Source organism: Mya arenaria, chromosome 6 (genome assembly GCF_026914265.1).
Source record: "Mya arenaria isolate MELC-2E11 chromosome 6, ASM2691426v1".
Classification (NCBI taxonomy): domain Eukaryota; kingdom Metazoa; phylum Mollusca; class Bivalvia; order Myida; family Myidae; genus Mya; species Mya arenaria.
Genome location: NC_069127.1, coordinates 38,727,569 through 38,748,770, shown reverse-complemented (window position 1 = coordinate 38,748,770; position 21,202 = coordinate 38,727,569). Strand labels below are relative to the sequence as shown.

The following is a 21,202-nucleotide window of genomic DNA, read 5'->3' as shown; positions in this document are numbered from 1 at the left end:
AATACTTTTGGCGATTCGCGCAACACAAATTTGTGACAGACATATAATTATATTTCTAACTAAGTCAAGGCCCATAACTCTACTATATCTGGGCTCTACTACTAAAAGAACCCCAGGTACACAACTTCACAAGCTGATAAACATGCTTGGCTGCTTAGCTCAAGTATCTTTGGAGGTACTCATGACACAAATTTCACACCTTTTAATAAGAAGTTTAAGTAAGCAAAGGCAGTTTGCTGCAACTTGAGCACAGCAAAAAACAAACCCCCAGGTGCAAAACTTGACATGTACCCCGGTAGGTTATCATTCCTGTAAACTTTTAAGGCTGTAGCTAACACACTTTTGTAGATATGAACAATAAAATATTGCATACTCTATAATCTATTTTTGTAATTTAGTTAAGAGCCATAACTCTGCACTTAAATAAATGTGCATATTGTTTGTAAAAAAATGTGTACCAAATTTATAAAACGACACCTGAGTTGAAGTATTTGCAAAGTTGCTGAGAGCAAAATGGGCCTAGAGGCTATCAAAATGTTTTGTTTCTTAAAAAAACAACTGACAAGCTAATTATAAAGATATTAATATAACATTAACTCCTACCTGGATCTAAACCTGAGACCTTAAGTTCATTTACAACTGTGTATGTACTGACAGTTTTCACCAGACCACTTGTATTAGAAACATGAATAAAGTATTGTCGGAGATCTCCATTTGGTACTGCAGGAGCATTCCAACTGACTATAATGAATTCATCTGCAACGTCTTTACAATTGGCTCCAGTCGGAGGACCAGGTTCTGTAAAGGAACATTAAAATTAATGACAGTCTCAAAACTGTTAAAAGGAAAAATAAAAAACTCGAAGCCTAATAACCAATTTAGCATTTACACAACTCCTCACTGTGTAAATAAATATGCAAAATGTCATATATTGTTAATATTTACAAGACATAAGAATTATGATGACAGATAAAAATGGTATATATGTAAACTGAAATCTTATAAATAAAAAACATAAGGCCACACCAAATTGATGTTTCCCTCCTTTTTTTGGAAAATGTAAAAAAATTAAAAAAAAAAATTGTGCGCCGCTCCTATATTTTAATTGCCAACCAGACTTTTTGTGGAAATACTTGTTTTAAAGGCTGAAAAAATAATCAATGATATTTTTTCTACTCTAGTAAAAGTGTTTTTGTGAAGGGAAGTAACCGATGCATGGTGTTATATACTGTATATCGATCGGTTTAATGCAGATCGCTTCAGGGTTTGTTTTTTTTTCACTCGCTCCCAATTTATTTTTGCAAAAATTTCAAGGAACAAAACATTTATTTGGTGTGGCCTAATCTATAAGACAAAGTGTATCTCTATCATTATTCTATAAGGATATAAAATAACCAAACATATCAGTATTCTTAACTTACCTATAACTTCAGTCTTTATTACTTCAGTAAGTGGAACACTATCAACAGTGTTGCTTTGGCTCTTGCTAATAATCTGTACAGTGTAATTGTGTCCATTTTTTATTTGAGTGGAAACAAGTTTGGTAGAAGTTGACTGCAATACTGCTGTTGATAGGACTGTTGTTGTTCCATCAACCAAACTCACTTGATAACCATAGACACTTCCTGATGGAGCATTCCATGACACTGTTATTGAGTGGTCATTTGCAGGATTTACATCAGTGGCTTCCTTCCATGTAGGTGGATTTGGTTCTGTTAATAAGAAACATAAAATTCAAAAGGGTTGCAATTTTGTGAGCTAAACATACTCCAAACTGTAAAATGTTACAAAAGTGATGTCTTAAAGATGTCAATGCTCATCCATTTCTTTCCCAGTTGATCATGGGTATTACTTTTAAAGGGGCTGTACTCGGTATGATAAAATAGTGAAAAAAAAAGAAAATTGTTGAAAACTGACATAAACTTGGCATCGATGTGTACAATGCATTGAAACTTACTAACTGAAGTACCACATAGTTTACAATTTATTTAAGTTTAGCAGTTATTTCGTATTTTTCCATTAAAAAAGATTACTGGGTATGTCTACTAGGTAGAATTCATTCCTTATGCGTGATTGGCTAGTCGGTGTTATCACGTGATATTACCGAGGTAGGTGTATAACTTAATTATGTCACCCAATTAGAGTAAGCCGTTGTAGCTCACTGGATACAACGCTGGACTGCAATTTTGGCGACACGGGTTCGACTGGTCTCTGACACAATTTCTTTTTTACATTTTGGTACTTTTTTTACAATTATGATATCAAAGCGTACCACATTCTATTAGATAATTGTCCTGAGATTCGTTACAGAAAAAAATGTTTTTTGGTGCCAATCTGATGTACAGTCCCTTTAAGTACCTCAAAAAATTCAAATGTATTCAAAATTATAAGACTTTCATTTTTAAAGAACATACTTGCATCCTGATCAGCGGATGAAAAAACTGATCTGTTCACTCCCAGTTGAGAATTTATAGAAGTTATTTTCACAGTGTAGCTTTTTCCTGCACTTATTCCACTATCAAGCAGGGCTGTAGTAGTTGAGTCAGATAGTGTCTTAGTTCCTCCATCTCGCAAAGTATTGTCCTTTGGCATCCACTCCACAACAAACGTCTGAATGTATTGTGCTTTCCCATCTGGTATGTCCCAGTTGACAGAAAACTGTGAGGTACTGATACCTTGGAAGTTTATGTTGGTCACACGCAATTCAGCAACTGAAATATGGAATTAAGTCTACTTGTGAGTCAGCGTTAGGTATGAATACAGAGACAAGTGCATTGTGAAGCTTACAAATAGTTTCATTTCAATTTTCTAAGTTCACATTTCCTCCGTATTTTACATATATGTATATATATAGGTAGTAGGTACAGATTTTCTAAAGACTGAGACAGGGTCCAATATGTAAGTATGATGAAATTGAACTTAATGGTAGAGTATGCCATTATTGCACAACCTTATGTTTTAAAAACAATTCCATTTATAACTTGAATAAGAAGACAGGTTTCATTTTCTTTTTACATGACTCTGTATTTATTTGGTTTACTAGATTTGCTTAATGGCTTAGTTTAACCAACCAGAAGTGCCAAAATGAGGCGAAACCAGGTTTTTAATATAATCAATTAGAAATTATAGCCAATAAGTTTCTTGTATTAGTTAGGAAAAAGGAACGGCCTTTATCAAAAGGGACGTAACTGAAAATGACTCTAGTTAAGTATCTTATGTTTTTAGTTTCCATCAATTTTAACAAAAGGTTATTTGGCGGAAGTCATTATTCTATTTTGAGTTACAGTGACATTGACCTGGACCCATTCCTCTCAAAAGCAATCCCAAGCTAGCTTTTCACGAAAGCTACCTACACACCAACTTTTATTACTATCCATAAATTGTTCTATGTTTTAGAAAATAAAAATATGTTACACCATTGGGTGCCAACAACCTGTTTTCAATTACATAAATCGTTGACATAATAATTCTCAGGCTTATGTTATATTTACTGTAAGATTTCTGCTAGTCTTGCATATATGGTCGATATGTCTTTAAAGCTGCACTCTCACAGATTGAATGTTTTAACAACTTTTTTAATTGTTGTCTTGGAACGAGTTAATATAATTATGCGAAAATGCATGTAAACCAGTCATATAAGACTGTTGACAAAAAATAAGATCGCAGATTTTTAATTTTAAGTTAAAAAATGTTTTATGCATTATTCTTAAACCATTTAAATAGTAACGGTTTTAGCCATAAAACATTCATTTTGGAATGGAAATATGAAAATCTGCGATTTCATCTTTTGTCAGCAGTCTTTCATCGCTGGTTTCCAGATATTTAAGCTCATTCCAAAATGAAAAATAAAAAAGTTGTAAAAGCGGTAAATCTGTGAGAGTGCAAATTATTAAAATCACATAAAAAAGTGTACCTGATTTGCAAGTTCCATCCATGTCAATCCCATTTGTGTCATAAAATCCATCAACGCACCTACATTTGGAGCTCGAACACTCTGCATTGGGGTCTGTACAATCAGTATTGTACTGACAGACTCCACCCAATGGTTGTCCTATTCAAAAACAAGACAACAATTCAATATATTTGTAGATTTTTTTAATGATAGGCTTAATATCAATTGTGTAACACTGATTCAAAAGATCCATTCAAACAAACCTGAAATAGAGTTAATGCAAGGGAGATTTGGGCCAAGTTAAAAAAAATTGCCTAGCAGATCCAGATGAAAAATTGTTAACAGATGACACGAAACAGACATAAGCCTGTCACTATGTACAATAGTTTTACATGCCACTTCGCTGTTGGCTAAATACAAAAGCATCAAAAATGGGAGTGCAAATGTTTGCATGTTCTCATTTGTTTAAGGAGCCTAACCCATGTAGTAACCAACACCAGAGCTATGTTAAGATACAATGACGAGATTTATATTGAAAAAGGACAATACAAAATACTGTGGTAAGTGCAGCATTTAATCTCAAATTCAATAGGGGTAATCTGCTGGTCAATGGCAACCTACCACTTAAGTTTTTATGGTCCTGGGTAAAACGGATTTGAGTAATTGTGTAAGAAGTTGATTGTTGTATATAACCTTGATCTTTAACCTACTGATATCAAATCAATAATCTACCACTGTTTTTTTGTGGTACCAGGTCAAACTATTCTAGTGATATTGTGCAGACAATAAAAAGACTGTTGAATCTGACCTTAACCTTTGACCTATTGTCCTTAAAAACAATATAGGTCATCTTCTGTTCAAAGGCAACCTACCTCTAAATTTCATGGTTCTATGTCAACCTGTTCTTGAGCAATTGTGGAAACAAGAATTGGTCTAGCGAAGGCCTGACGACCAGACTGACAGATTTTTGCAAACCTTATTTTCAAAAGGGGGCATCATAAATACCTCCAATTACAGACAAATCTCAATAATTTCATATTATTTTTGCTTTAAAAACATTAAAGCACCCAGTCTTGACATTATGTACACACATTACGCACAACTTACTCGTGGAGGTCAAAGGTCAAAACTCATTGAAATTTTCTTGGTCGCTTATACTAATACATTGGTTGATTTAACATTTTTCCCCAAAAAGAGTAAAACATGATATTAATAATATTACCGGTAGTACAAGGATACTGACAAGTGCAGACAACCTTCAAAAAATACATTCTTGGCCTAGGTGAATATGAGTTTCTAAAAGTAACTTCTTGCTAGAGAAAAATATAAAAAATTAGTGTTATGTAACATTTTGTTTAAAAACAAACACTGTAAGTGTGAAACTTACTTGCTTTACATCTTGCTGGATTGCTGGGATCAACATAATAGCCATATCTGCATTTGCAAGCATAACTATATCTGGAGTCACATATAGCATTGTCAGCAGCACACTGGGCCAAATTGCTATGAGAAGTGTCACACCGACTATCCAATGTAATTTCTGAAAGAAATGTATCAAATATATTGATTAAGGGGCATTTCTTTTATTGTACATTTATACATAAAATCAAATTACAAATTGGGAAGCTATATGAATTACACATCAGTAGTTCGCAATCAGGTTGTTAACATTGACTATTGCAATTGAATCCGTTTATTAGATAACACCAATGTCACCATACAACAGAATGTCAAACCAACGCTCCTCTGGTTTTTTGTTTTTAACTTGTTATGCCATAGTTCTGAGCCTTTGCTACACATGTGCAGTATTTTTTCTGGCAAAATGTGTAGCAAGTTTCAGTTTAATATCTTTACTGATTTTTGAGTTATGGTCACGGTCAGAGTTTTTGAAGGCCGATGATGACAAGAAAACCAAAGCTTACACAAATACTGTAACCTTTTTTTCTCGTTTAATGTTTGAGCTGAAAGCAATAAGATGGTGAGACAGGTTCAGCGGTGAAGGTGTCTGTATTAGACCCAAGTGGAGGTCGAGTCCAATCAGGGGCATGTTATTTTGGTCTAGTACTAGTTCATCTGAAGGAAATGATACCAGAGTGATTCATATTTCACATTATAGCTGTCTTCATAATAATCAAGCTAATATAAATTATTATATTTTTCATACTTCTGATACACAATCCCTGAATATTGTCCACGGTGTTTGTGTCAAAATAGTCGCTTGTACACTGACAAGTTGATCCACTACCAGACTGATGTCCAAGGCAGTCAGAGTTTTCATTTAAACATGCTGATTTCATGGTGCACTGGGAACCGAGGCCCACCTCTTAAAGAAGAAATTAGCATACATTTATGCACCAGTCAATTGTAACCACGGCCCCCCCAGGTCCTGGGAATAGCGGGGACTTTTGACTTTCAGTTCAGCCAACTCCGGCTAAAATCCCCGCCTTACGGAGACGAACAGATGGTAAAATCACCGCAAAATGCCCCCGCACCCCAGGAACCCTAGGTAAGTCCCATTCCCGGCTATATTTAAAGCGAAGACAGGCACTGTGGAGCCACCTAAAAGGTAAAAACACAGTCCATTTCCCCGGCTATCCTGGGTATACCCCTGGACCTGGGGGAGCCATGGTTACAATTGACTAGTGCATTAGATCATAACAAAAATACTTCATTTATATTTATTCATAAGGCCACTGGTCATAGATTTTTCTGTTAATGACCCCAATAAATAAAAGTTTAAAGATAAAGTCACCCAAAATAGTCGATCAAACAACTTATCTATCATTTGTGCAAGCTATATAGCTATTTTGAGCATGAAGCCTTTTTAAAATATGTGTAATTTAACCTCTGGTTCAATCGCTGCAAAATTGAGTGCATAACTATAAATATATCATTTTGGTTTATCATTTTTCAGCGATTTACCATTAACACACAATCAGGGCTTTTAAAAACCGGCAATTTGCCGGTCTGGACCGATTTTGACCAAGCCAGACCGATTTTAGTTTCAAAAAGTGTAAAAAAAATCGGTCCAAAATTTTCTAATTTTTTTTGTTATTTCGGTCCAAAACGACTAAGTCAGTAAGAGATGTAGAAATTGTAATACACAAACATTCATGGGTCATTCACACATTCAAAACTACATCCAATAGGTCATTAGAGTGTCTTGGTTACCATGATACCGATGCGACCAGCTGCTTTTCTGCTACGCTGATCACTCTATAGCCTATCTGTTAATTAGCAGACGCTTGCAATCGGTCCAATCACGTCTTTTGGTATAAGCAGAAGACACAATTAAACAAACTATGTGTTAATTATCTTATTGCAGCTTTCCTGATTAAGTGTTAAAATTGGTCCATATTTTCACATGGCAATATGCTATATCGTCGTCGATCATTACATGATTTACGTTTGTTGATTACAAAACAGTTAAATTTAAATTGTTATAAAGAACCATTGCTGGTTAAGAACAGCTTTAAAGATAAATGCATGTCATGTAGGATACCAACAGTGATACGCTTGATTAACTACAGCTGACAGCTGAGTCCGCCGCTTACATCATATTTATTCGCAGTAATAAAAAAATCGTTGTCAATATCACACTTTAAGCTTGTTGCCCCGATTATAAATCTAGATATATACTATTATTTAAGATTATCAGTTGAATGTTGACCCACTAAAGAAGCAGTGAGCAAATAAATCATAATACTGTTTCACTTTTTGTCTTCTGACCGCCCTCCGACAGCCACAGTTAATTACGATCGCAGTCTTTCTTGTTAGAAACGCTGCAGAACTTGATGAGAATCTCATTTGAATTAAACTTGTATCAATGACTATTCGAATCGGCTATGCTGGCTCTAGAGCCCTCTTACGAATTGCCACATCGCAAAAAATATTGACAGAAGAGACGTCGGGAAAATGTATGACATTTCTATAAAATCAGACTATTGAACAGGTCTTTCTTTTTTTGAGGTGGGGGGGGATTTTTTTTTTTGAGGGGGGGGGGAATCGTCGTTTCATAATGGACAAATATTGTAATGAAGTAATAAGTTTAAATGCGAACAAGTCAATCATCCAATAGTAAAATAAAGCTACGAAACATAATATTAATCTTATACAATAAGATGCACATATTTCACAATTGTATGTTTTATAACAGCAAGCAGCTTTAAGGTCAAAAAGATTTTATCAGAACCAGAAGTTGGTTAAATTGGGAGGGAATTGTGCTAGTGTTTTTCAGTGGTGGAGCTGTTAATAGGCTTGTTTTAATGTTCCAGCAATGTTATACAAAAAACTGAATGCATAGGACAGTAGAAACTCACTAAACCGGAACTCCACAAAACCGGATCCTCGAGATACCGGACTTTTTTCAGAGTCCCAGTTTTCCCCTTCTATTTTCAATGTAAAAAAATCCCTACAAAACCAGAACCCCAGAATTCCGGATACCGGACAAAAAATCGAGAAAATTTGTTAGTTGTCAACGTAATGATACCTCACAAAACCGGACATATATTTGTTCCAACATGTCAAAATGATTTTGTGTATGATAGGAATCCGCGAATCGCGTGTCACTTTGTTTTGACAGCTGGTGCGTTGTTAAATATTGCACCTGTGATGTTGTGTTAACTCGATAATCGATAATGATGATTTCGCAGACTTGACTGCCGCACGATTCAGTCTTGTGAAAAGAAAATTGATTGAAACATTAATTTGTTTGTTGCAGAAAATAAAGAACTAGAAACGGTTATTAAGTGATCATTTTGGAGGGTTGTTTTATCTTAAGACTTCTATGATTGAATCAAATTAGAGCGGTGTGTTAATTAAACTATCAAACATACTGAACAAGCATTAAATTTCAGATAATCAGATAATCTGTTTGTTTGTTACTCAAATCAAGAACTTTGATTGGTGATAGGTTGTCATTTTTGCGAGTTGTTTTATTTTAAGACTTGGAAAAAAAGATGATTATAAAAACGCAGAAATGTTTAATTATGTTTATCACTTTTGCATGTGCTTTAATCATGTCTCAACCTCCATCTAAACGTTGAAGAATTGAACTGTCCCTAGAGGGCAAAATGAATCTCATTAGAGATTCTGAGAAAATTCCTAAGCCTACAATCAAGGTATGTTTACTGTATGAAATCTTTGAATTTGCTGTTTATTTTCAATTTTCTGAATGATATTCTTAAAACTGTTTTTGTGTTTTAATTTCGCTATTACATTGCATTAAAAATGTTTCATTCAGTTTATTTCAGATTCTGTTGATGTAAAATAAATGTTATCTTTATGTGTTTTCATTTTATTCCTATTTTCAACCTCCCTTTAAAGGTTAACTCAATAAATATTTTGAGTAAACTTACTCCGTACATCAAATCCTCACTAAACCGGAATCCTCACTAAACCGGAAATTTTGCCAAGTCCGGACCTTGTCCAGTTTAGTGAGTTTCTACTGTACTTATAATGGACTTTGATTTATTATTATTGAGGTTAAATTATAAACAATATAAACAATATCAACAGTAAAGTAAACAATAATCTAGGTCTTACAAGTTGTATACCTCAACTGTGCATATTCTGTGATTACATAAAAAAGTTATATATACCCTTTAACATAGACAGTATGATTTCAGGATTAAAGGTCAAATTTCCATTGGGATCATACATTCGTGTATTTGTAACATAGTATTGTAAAGCTCCAAATTGTTTAGAAGTATTTTAAACAATTTATGAAGAATTTTTGATTTATTAAATGTTATTTTAGGCTTTACATAATTAATAAGAATTGCTGTTTCCATGAAGAATTTAATAAATATTTCTATGATTGAGCAACTGCAAATTATTTCTTTGTTGTTATATTAATTTCTTTAATGCAGATGTTTCTTTGTTTTATTATTCACACCTTATGATAAGCATCTATTGTTACAAATATTTTCTTCCTTATTGACCATAAGCTGCTTGATTGTTTAAATTCTTATTCTGATTGTTTCTCTACAAGAAACCAACACACATATTGGCTTGAAGTATTTCCTGTCAGACTTTCTTGATTAGTGCCAAAAAGAGTAGAAACTCCATTATGCCGCTCAAATTGTTAAATATGCAAATAAGTTAAAAGAATGACTTTTATTGGTTAATTAGGAAGTTCAGCTTTTTATATAAATTCTTCTGTTTAGACTTTAGAAGGGAGAACTTAGGGAACTGAGAGAACTTAGGGAACTGAGAGAACTTAACCCTTTAGCGCATGTATACGAGATAGGCCGACATAGGACAAGCGGAGAACTTAGGGAACTTTAGGAAACTTATGATAAGGTCTTCAAGTTAGGTTTAAAGGAATAACATCTCCAACTACTTTTACTAAGAGAAATGATGAATTATTTGGTGTTAGCTTATATTATTTTGTCACAAGAAAACCGTTGATTTTACATGAATTGAATAAGAACCTAATCTGGACGTTATACTTATGCTGTTACTGTTATTGTTATTATGATGAATATTCCATCACAAGAATAAAACTGGAAAAAAACTTGGAACTTCTTATGAGCTTGTAACCACGGACGACCGAATGCGAACCGTGCATTCCCACCGACCAGGGTCATAGCGGCCCCGCCGAGCTACATTCCCCCGGAACCGATCCGATACAAGACGGCGCCCTATGAACCCTCGGTTACAGCTTATTCAACCCGCAAAATCCATGTAAATTAATGTCCCCCAAATATTATTTATTTTACAGTATTCATATTGAGGATATCTTACAAATATTCATTCTTGAAAGGTATTTTACAAATTTTTGGTGTTTTTTTTCTTCAAATATTCATTAAAGCAACTGTGCACCAGATGATCAATTTGCAAGAAAAAAAGAAAATTGTCGAAAACTGACATAACCTTGGTATTAATGTGTACAATGCATTGAAACTTACTAACTGAAGTACCACATAGTTTACAATTTAATTAAGTTTAAAAGTTATTTCGTATTTTTCCATTAAAAAAGATTACTGGGTATGTCTCAACTAGAAGATTTCATTCCTGCGTGATTGGCTTAAGTCGATGTTATCATGTGACATTACTGAATCAGGTCTTTCGCTTAATTATGTCACAAGATTAGAGTAAGCCGTCCTAGCTCAGTGGGTATGACGCTGGACTGCAATTTCAGCGACACGGGTTCGAACCTGGTCTCCGACACATTTTTTTTTACATTTCAGTACTTTTTTTACAATTATGATATCAAAGCATAACACCTTCTATTCAATAATTATCCTGAGATTTGTTAAAGAAAAAAACTTTTTTTGGTGCCAATCTGGTGTACAGTCCCTTTAAGGGTATTTATTTAAGATATTTTGCATATTTTCATAAAGGATATTTTAACAAATCTTCATTCAAGGTATTTCACTAATCTTCATTCAGGATGTTTTACAAATCATCCTTCAAGGTATTTTACAAATCTTCATTCAAGGTTTGTTTACAAATCATCTTTCAGAGTGTTTTACAAATCTTCCTTCAGAGTATTGTTAAGGCTATTTTACAAATCGTCCTTCAGGGTATTTTACAAATCTTTCTTCAGGGTATTTTACAAATCTTCCATCAGGGTTTTGTAAAGGATATTTTACAAATCTTCCTTCAGGGTATTTTACAAATCTTCCTACAGGGTATTTTACAAATTTTTCTTCAGGGTATTTTACAAATCTTCCTTCAGGGTGTTTTACGAATCTTCCTTCAGGGTGTTTTACGAATCTTCCTTGTAGGTATTTTACAACTCTTACTTTAGGGTATTTTACAAATCTTCCTTCAAGGTGTTTTACAAATTTTATTTTAGGGTACTTTACAAATTTTCCTTCAGGGTATTTAACAAATCTTAATTCCGGGTATTTTACAAATCATCTTCCAGTGTATTTTACAAATCTTCTTTTTTTATGATTTAATATAAATGTCCTTTTAATAGGGTAATTTTCAAATCTTCCTTCAGGGTATTTTTTCAAATCTTCCTTCAGGAAATTTTACAAATCTTCCTTCATGGTATTTTACAAATCTTCCTTCAGGGTTTTTACAAATCTTCCTTCAGGAAATTTTACATATCTTCCATCAGGGTATTTTACCAATATTCCTTCAGATATTTAAAAAAATCAGCCTTCAGGGTATATTACAAATCTTCCTTCAAGGTTTTTACAAATCTTCCTAAGGAAATTTTACATATCTTCAATCAGGGTATTTTACCAATCTTCTTTCAGGGTATTTTACTTTCTTCATACAGGGTAGTTAACAAAGCTTCCTTCAGGGTATTTTACAAATCTTCCTTCAGGGTATTTTACAAAGCTTCCTTCAGTGTATTTTACGAATCTTCCTTCAGGGTATTTTACAAACCTTCCTTCAGGGTATTTTACAAATCTTATTTTAGGGTACTTTACAAATCTTCCTTCAGTGTATTTTACAAATCTTCCTTCAGGGTATTTTATAAATCTTCCTTCAGGGTATTGTACAAATCATCTTCCAGTGTATTTTACAAATCTTCTTTTAAGATATAATATAAACTGTTTTTTTAATAGGGTAATTTTCAAATATTCCTTCAGGAAATTTTACAAATCTTCCTTCAGTTCATTATACAAATCTTCCTTCAGGGTATTTTACAAATCTTCCTTCAGGGTATTTTACAAATCTTCCTTCAGGGTATTTTACAAATCTTCCTTCAAGGTTTTTTACAAATCTTTCTTCAGTGTATTTTACAAATCTTCCTTCAGGGTATTTTACAAATCTTTCTTCAGGAAATTTAACAAATCTTCTTTCAGGGTATTTTACAAATCTTCCTTCAGGGTATTTTGCAAATCTTCCTTTAGGGTATTTTACAAATCTTCCTTCAGGGTTTTTACAAATCTTCCTTCAGGAAAATTTACAAATCTACCATCAGGGTATTTTACAAAGATTTCTTCAGGGTTTTTACAAATCTTCCTTCAGGAAATTTAACAAATCTTCTTTCAGGGTATTTTACAAATCTTCCTTCAGGGTATTTTGCAAATCTTCCTTCAGAGTATTTTACAAATCTTCCATCAAGTTTTTTTACAAATCTTCCTTCAAGGTATTTTAAAAATCTTCCTACAGGGTATTTTGCAAATCTTCCTTCAGTGTATTTTACAAATCTTCCTTCAGGGTTTTTATAAATCTTCCTTCAGGAAATTTTACAGATCTTCCATCAGGGTATTTTACAAATCTTTCTTCAGGGTTTTTACAAATCTTCCTTCAGGAAATTTAACAAATCTTCCTTCAGGTCATTTTACAAATCTTCCTTCTGGGTATTTTTCAAATCTTCCTTCAGGAAATTTTACAAATCTTCCTTCAGGTCATTTTACAAATCTTCTTTCAGGGTATTTTACAAATCTTCTTTCAGGAAACTTTACAAATCTTCCTTCAGGGTACTTTACAAATCTTCCTTCAGGGTATTTTACAAATCTTCCTTCAGGAAATTTTACAAATCTTCCTTCAGGGTATTTTACAAATATTCATTCAAAGTATTTTAATTATTTTACCAATATTCATTCAAGGTATTTTATAAATCTTCTTTCAGGTATTTTTACAAATCTTCCTTCAGGAAATTTTTAAAAAACTTACTTTAGGATATTTTATAAATCTTCCTTCTTGGTATTTTACCAATATTCATTCAGGGTATTTTACAAATCTTTCTTTAGGGTATTTTACAAATCTTCTTTCAGGGTATTTTACAAATGTTCTTTTAAGATTTTTTATAAATGTCCTTTTAATAGGCTGTTTTGCAAATCTTCATTAAGGGTTATTTACATATTCTCAGTCAGGGTATTGTACTTATTTTCATTCACGGTATTTTTCAGTTAGGATATTTAACATATAATCTATACGGAAATTTTAACACTTCACAATTGGAATATTTAACTTTGAATTCTCATTAGAAACTAGTATTTTACAAATTCTCAATTAAGATAGTTTACCACTTCACATAGATATTGTATCAATTCTCAATTAGGACATTTTATCAATGTTCATTTCAAGTAATTAACCAATCACCATTAAAATTGTTTGGGAAATTTTACTTTTGCTTATTTAGAATTAAGATTGTTCTATTAACAGGATGAGGAATCATGTGACATAAAAAGGTTCTCACAATTGGTCACAATTGATGTCAACAAACAAGTGACACTAATTTCTAAATAACATGTTTGACAGAGAAGATATGAAAATATTTCTTAGCCTATAAAAGAGTATGCATTTTCCTGCTTCTACTCTTCGAGATTTTTTAGATTTGCTTGTTTTTCAATCTTTGGCCAAAATTTCAACATGACAAATTTTGTAGTAAGATGCAATGCTTTCCTTCATAGGCTAATAAATATTTTCATATCTTTTCTGCCAAAAAAGTTTTTTGGAAATTAAGATCCCTTACTTGTTTGTTTACATCATTTGTATTGTAACCTGTGGTGACCCATGTGTGAACTTCTAAGTCATGAGATTCCTCACCCTGATTAATGATTAAAGGATATTGTCCAACCCTTTTTTCATAAATTTTGAATTCTGAATCAAAACTGTGAAATTTATAATACCATAGGTGGTTGTATCAGTCAGATGGTAAATGTATTTTAATAATCAATGAAAGGAAACCATTGCCTTTTTCACCTCCTGCCCAATAAACATGAATCTGTGAAGCAATACAACAGAGGTAATGAACACAAACCTATATTCTCCTTTAAGAATATTAATGGTAAAAGGTAACACTAACATAAATAGAATATCAATATGTTATTTAAACTGCTTACGTGGACTGCACACATTTGTGACAGACTGGTAATATTGATACAAACAAGAACACTTTCCAGCACCCTCGCCACTGGACCCTGTACATTGTGAGTTTGTGGCACTACAGGGGTTGCCACTTGAGCCACTGCTAGGTTTTGTACATGAGGCCCCTATGGAGGTGCCAACTGAAAAGATTATGAACAGAACAGTAGTATTACAAAGGATTTTTAAACAAAAAAGTTGCCATTAAATACAAACATTTAAAAACAAAGTTAAAATATGAGCTTTTGAGAAGTTTTATAACTTAACTGTTGCATGTTGTGTATTAAATGGCAATGATTGTAAGATATATAAACCTAATATGAAATTCATTTCACAAATTATCATCTAAGAATAGAGAAATGGCTTCGGTACGTTAATTTACTTGTATACAACCTTTCAATTAATCGAACAATATTGGCGCAGAAGATTTGTAACACTTACTGGAAATGACGTGGGCGGAGGATAAAAAACGTTTCCGATTTCTGCTTTTTAATTATTGCTGAACATTACAGAAAATCAATCATATGCGCTTTATTTCTGGTCAAATTTGGTAAGTATTTTGCTTTTATTTTGCTATTATATTTTCTGATAATAAACCATGTCCTCAAATAAAATGAATACTGTATTTTATCAGAAATCCTGTAATCGTTGTGGGGTTGACTATTTCTTTTCGGTTGGATTTTATCGAGATAAACTGAATAATTTCAAGTAAGGCATTGTTTTTATCCATTTGATAAATATAATTACACATTTGTTATATCTGTCATACAGTGCTTCATTCACTTACGTAATCCTTTTATATGTTTACAGCCATTCTACTAGCCTGTACTACCGCCAGTACAACGCATAACCACAGCGCTGCAGGATGGAATGTGGCAAATTTTTTTGTCACACTAAATACATTAAATAACGCACCGGTTATGTTACCAAGATTTTGCATTAAATTGAGAACCATGACAGATGCATGAATATTAGAAAGGGCACGTTTTCAATTCAGTTATTCCGGCAAATAAGTTATTTAAATAAAAAAAATATTGAATAGCTAATTAAAACTTCTGGTGTTCTTGTTTAAGAATGTTTGATCTGTGTGTGCTGTATGAAATTCACTGAAATTTAATGTACTTGAATCGTTTTACGGGAATCCTTATGTGTGGTTATTGTTTTACTGAATTATATGTTCTTTATCTGTTTCATAGAAATTCGTTTTGTACTAATTTCTCTGAAATCTGTATGTTTGATTATTATTTTTCTGTCAGTGCTCATAACTGCTCATTTACTTTTCTTCTTTTCAAGTTATAAATCTACGATACTGGTTTTGGAATATATTAAATTATGTATTTGTATCACGCTCTGGTTTTTGGTAATTATTTAATCATTTTCCCCTTATTCCTAATCATATTGTTTTTCATTTTCTATTTTCTTTCAACTTGTGATAACATACATGTACATGCACATGAACTGTTAATCACTATATGCAATGAATTTGTTTGCTATTTCCTGCTGTGCAATAAACTCATTTTCTTTCCTTTTTTACCTTTTGTTTTAGTTCTTGCTAAATATCAACGGAATTATCATTTAAAGAAATCCATACAGTACTGCTGAAGTTCTTTAATTTTAATTAAGTATACCGGTTCCACATAATATATATGACCAATAAAGTGCGTAACTCTAGCATAAAAAATAGCAAAAAATTCTCCTCTTGAGCTAGTCTCTTATTGAAGAACATCAAACTAATGAGGTACTGATTACACACTCAAACACAGGTCAAGACTTCCATATGAAACTTTGAACAAATGTTGCCAGAAACATATGATGATGTCATACATGTGAGTATAATTCTTGCTTTATTTTTTCAAAATTATTACCTTTTTAATTTGAAATGTGTAAAAACACTTTACATCGCATATTAAATTGAAGTCTAAAATGTATTGACTTCAAATTTCTTAGACATATAGATCCTATTGTGAGAGAAGTGAAGTCTGTCTCATAATGGCCTACTTGTATAAAAAATCGCAAAAAATATGACGTGACAAACCGCTTATTTTAATACCAAAAAAGTTGTCTTTATGAAAAAAAAAATTATTTTAAAAGACATCAAATCTGTTCAGTACCTTATATCACATTCCACTGTTAAAAATTTGACATAAATAATGCATGAAATTTGACCAGAGCAGGGGATTAAATCAAACAGATTGGTCTTAATATAAAAAGAGGAAAACTCAGTAAGATTAAAAACAAAACTGACACATTGAGAAAATTGAGATTCAATAAATTAAAAGCCAATTTTGAACTAACTCCATCTTTTATTCTTAGGTCTTAAATGAATATATGGGCCCAGGAGGTTAAGGCTAAGATGATAGGCAAAGTTACTGAATGATATCAAATTTGAAGAATGAAAATGATCTTAGTACAAATGTCAGAAATATCTTATTGTAAAACAAAATTTATATATATTCATAATATATATATATATATATATATATATATATAAATTTATATATTCATCAAATTAACATTAAATTTGAATTGTAGATCATATTTGATAAGTAAAGTCCATACTTGTACTGCACACGTTTGTAGCCGACGGGTAATATCCACTCAAGCAAGAACACGTTCCAGCACCCTCGCCACTGGTCCCTGTACATTGTGAGGCAGGGGCACTACAGGGGGAGCCAATTGAGCCACTGCTAGGTTTTGTACATGAGACCCCTATGGAGGTGCCAACTGAAAGGATGAAAAACAAAATCCACTGTAAGCATAATATAAATGGTCTTGGAGAGGTTAGAATCCACAACAAACAAATACCCTCATTGTGTGATGGTCCTGAACAACTGTGTGAAGTATTAAGTCAATTGAACAAAGGGTATAGAAGTTATTAATAAATATCCCAACCTGCCCTAAAACTTTAACCTAAGTTCCATAGTCAATCAGGGGCCATAATCTGTGTAAAGAATAATATGGAGTTATCTAACCTCATCATGTGATGGCCCTGAACAACTGTGTGAAGTATTAAGTCAATTGAATGAAGGGTATTGGACTTATAAGTGAAAATCCCAACTTGCCCTAAAACTTTAACCGGACGCCGAAGCCGACGCTGGGGTGAGTAATATAGCCCACCTATTCTTCAAATAGTCAAGCTAAAAACCAATAAGACCACACCAAATTAATGTTTCGTTCCTCGGATTTTTGTCAAAAAAAATTGGAGCGAGCAAGCGGAAAAAAATAAAAATATATAATTTTGTCAGTTTTCATTTAACCTGGTTCGAGCAAAGAGTGAAAAATATTTTTTTCCTTATGAATATAAATAAGAACAAGAGCGGTCACAGACAGCTATATCCCCCGCCTCATGGGGACATTTTTTGTAACGAAAGCCAATCAATGACAAGGGTAGTTTCTCAGGAACATAAGAAATGCGTAAAATTAAGAAAGGGCAATAACTCTTTCAAAAAAGGTCAAATTGCAAAAGCCTGACAATATGCGCTGTGTCACTATATAGTATAAATGTAAGGAGTTGCAAAAAAATCAAATTTAAATGTAAAATAAAAAAAGGGCAATAACTCTTTAAAAAATGGTTGAATCGCGAAAGCCCGATAATATGCGCTGTGTCACTATATAGTCACCAATCTGTGAAAGTTTGGTAGAAATTGCATAAAAAATGTAAGAGGAGTTGTGAAGATGACAATTTAAAATGTAAAAAAAGGGAAATAACTCTTTCAAAAATGGTCAAATCGCAAAAGCCAGACAATATATATTGCGCTGCTTCACTTTATGATCATATATCTGTGAAAGTTTGGTAGAAATCGCATGAAAAACGTAAGAGGAGTTGCGAAGAAACCAATTTTAAATGTAAAATAAGCAAAGGGCAATAACTCTTTCAAAAATGGTCAAGTCAGGAAATACCGATAATATGCGCTGCTTCACTTTATGATCATCAATCTGTGAAAGTTTGGTAGAAATCATATGAAAACCGTAAGAGGAGTTGCGAAGAAACCAATTTTAAATGTAAAATAAGCAAAGGGCAATAACTCTTTCAAAAATGGTCAAATCGGGAAAGCCCGACAATATGCGCTGCTTCACTTTATGATCATCAATCTGTAAAAGTTTGGTAGAAATCGCATGAGAAATGTAAGAGGAGATGCAAAGAAATCAATGTCGGACGGACGCACGCACACACACACGCACGGAATCGTGCCTACCATTATTATATCAGCCGTGTTGAGTACAATCATTATATGGATAAATCAAATCGTTAATATAATTAAAACCTATTTTAATATGGCGATCATTCATAATAAACAATAACCCTGCTTTTAGTAAAAAGTTTGAAAGGACTATACATCTACCTTAATCACTTTAACACCTTTTGCAACTGTATATAGGCAATTACTTTGATTTTGGATTTGTAAAAAATGATTTTTGTACACAGGCATCATCAAACATTAGATTCCATTTACATTTAAATTTCTAGACAAAAGTTTCGTTTTAATCACAGGAAATGCAATGGCATGTGCTTATCAAAACAAAAAGAACAAGGGTATGTTCAGAGTACTTTTATGGTCATTTAGATAATTTTAAGCACTAGCAACATATTTTTTTATACTATAATCAATTTTTTTATAAGATATTTCAATAAATTACAAATCTGGACAACCATGTTGTGTTTGTTTTTGCAATTATGTTTTAAGATAGACACATAAACATTCTTCAAAAACGATAAATATGCCATTTAAGTTTGCACAGCAAACAAAGAGTTCATGGCATTAATTATAATTATGCTGATTCTCTTCAAAATGTATAATATAAGTACAGTTGCATCATTAAATTGTATTTCACATCAATTTCTAATGCGTCGTTAAGTTTGATGAGATCTCTTTGCCACCTTGAAGTCAAGGGACTTTCAAACTCCCTTGAAGAAAGAGCTTTTGCCAATTTCTGAGAAAAATCCTGTTTAAAAATTAAAGTTAAAATCAAGTTCTCTTTGACAAATGGACTGGAGATGTGCCATGTGATTCTTCCTATAGAAATCAATGATTTCCTTGTATATTCAGCAACAAGATAAGATTGAACCATTAAACACGATGACTATAGAGTCTAACATTAAAATGATAGTAACCCTTCAAATCTTGGAAAAATGTTATAAATTAAAACAGAAATGGTTCAATTTCTGTATCATCATTAACAGCACCCATTAAAGCCTAATAAAAGATCAGTGACTTAAAATTTTGACCTTTTATACTGCAGTGTTCTGCCAAGGATTGAAAAAGATGGGGCCGATTGCCCAGCAGTCATGAAAATTATGGGCCATTTTCAAAAGTGAAGGGCCATGATCTTTGCCAGGGGAAAAATGAAAACTTGTAAATGAAAGTGTTTTATTTACCCATTATATACATGGTGTAACATCCACATGACATCGGTATTCTCAAATATTGGACAGAACCATTTATCATTTAGAACAAAACTATAAACATGGCACAAATGAGACACAATGTTATATGTTGATAAACAGTTTCACATGTCAATGTGTTGTTATGCTTTATAACCCTCCACACCCAGGAACATTTTCCTCTGTTTTGCATTCCTCCAATGCACCAAGGCCTCATTGAAATTGAATTTGTTTATATCTCCCCCCTCTTATTTGATGACAAGCAGGTCATCCACAACCTCTGGTGTTAGCCTTTTCCTCTGTGAGTCTTATTTGCTTTGTGTTTCTTCGCTTCAGGAACCGTGAAGACATCAAACATAGTTCGAGTTGTTTTCTTTTTCTACTAGTCATGAAAACTGTTTCTTTACCTCAAGGTCATGGTGACCTTGACCTTTGACCTACTGATCTCAAAATCAATAGGAGTCATCTACTAGTCATGACCAACTAGCATACCAAGCATACCAAGCATGAAGTTCCTGGGTACAAGCGTTCTTTAGTTATTTAGCAGAAACCATTTTTAAGCTTAAGGTCACCGCCAACATTTCATTTTTTACCTGAAGGTAACGTTGACCTTTGACATTTTGATCTCAAAATTTATTTATTGAGCGGAAACTAAGTGTGACATACAGACTTACTGAGTGACTGACAGACTGATCACAAAATCAATATGGGTCATCTGCTAGTCATGACCAACTTGCTTACCAAGTATGAAGTTCCTGGGTGGAAGCATTCTTTAGTTACTGAGCAGTAACTGTTTCTTCACCTCAAGGTCAAGGCAACCTTGACCTTTGACCTACTGATCCTAAAATCAATAGGGTTCATCTTAACTGGTCATGACCAACTAGCATACCAAGTATGAAGTTCCTGGGTGCAAGCATTCTTTAGTTACTAAGCGGAAACAAAGTGTGACGTACAGACAGACTGATGGACAGGGCAAAAATAATATGTCTCCCCATTAAATGGGGAGTAATAATTAGTCTCTAGGAAACTTGTGACCCCCGGGGCAGGACCAGTTTTGACCCCAGGGGCATAATTTGAACAACCATGGTAGTGGACCACTAAATTATGCCTTATTCAAAATAGCAAGGGTCTACATAGCTGTTTCA

The 21,202-nt window shown here is 33.1% G+C and overlaps 1 protein-coding gene across 1 annotated transcript in view; it reads right to left on the bottom strand.

Moving 5' to 3' along the window:
* Nucleotides 1-21,202, bottom strand: part of LOC128237776 (uncharacterized) — a 105,462-nt gene that overhangs the window by 45,449 nt on the left and 38,811 nt on the right. Inside the window, exons 21-28 of the mRNA XM_052953361.1 lie at nucleotides 17,234-17,398; nucleotides 14,653-14,817; nucleotides 6,057-6,215; nucleotides 5,280-5,432; nucleotides 3,914-4,051; nucleotides 2,415-2,711; nucleotides 1,422-1,712; nucleotides 604-798 (exon numbers count right to left, since the gene is read on the bottom strand). Of these exons, the coding sequence (XP_052809321.1) occupies nucleotides 604-798; nucleotides 1,422-1,712; nucleotides 2,415-2,711; nucleotides 3,914-4,051; nucleotides 5,280-5,432; nucleotides 6,057-6,215; nucleotides 14,653-14,817; nucleotides 17,234-17,398 (1,563 nt within the window). The remainder of the gene's footprint in view (nucleotides 1-603; nucleotides 799-1,421; nucleotides 1,713-2,414; nucleotides 2,712-3,913; nucleotides 4,052-5,279; nucleotides 5,433-6,056; nucleotides 6,216-14,652; nucleotides 14,818-17,233; nucleotides 17,399-21,202) is intronic.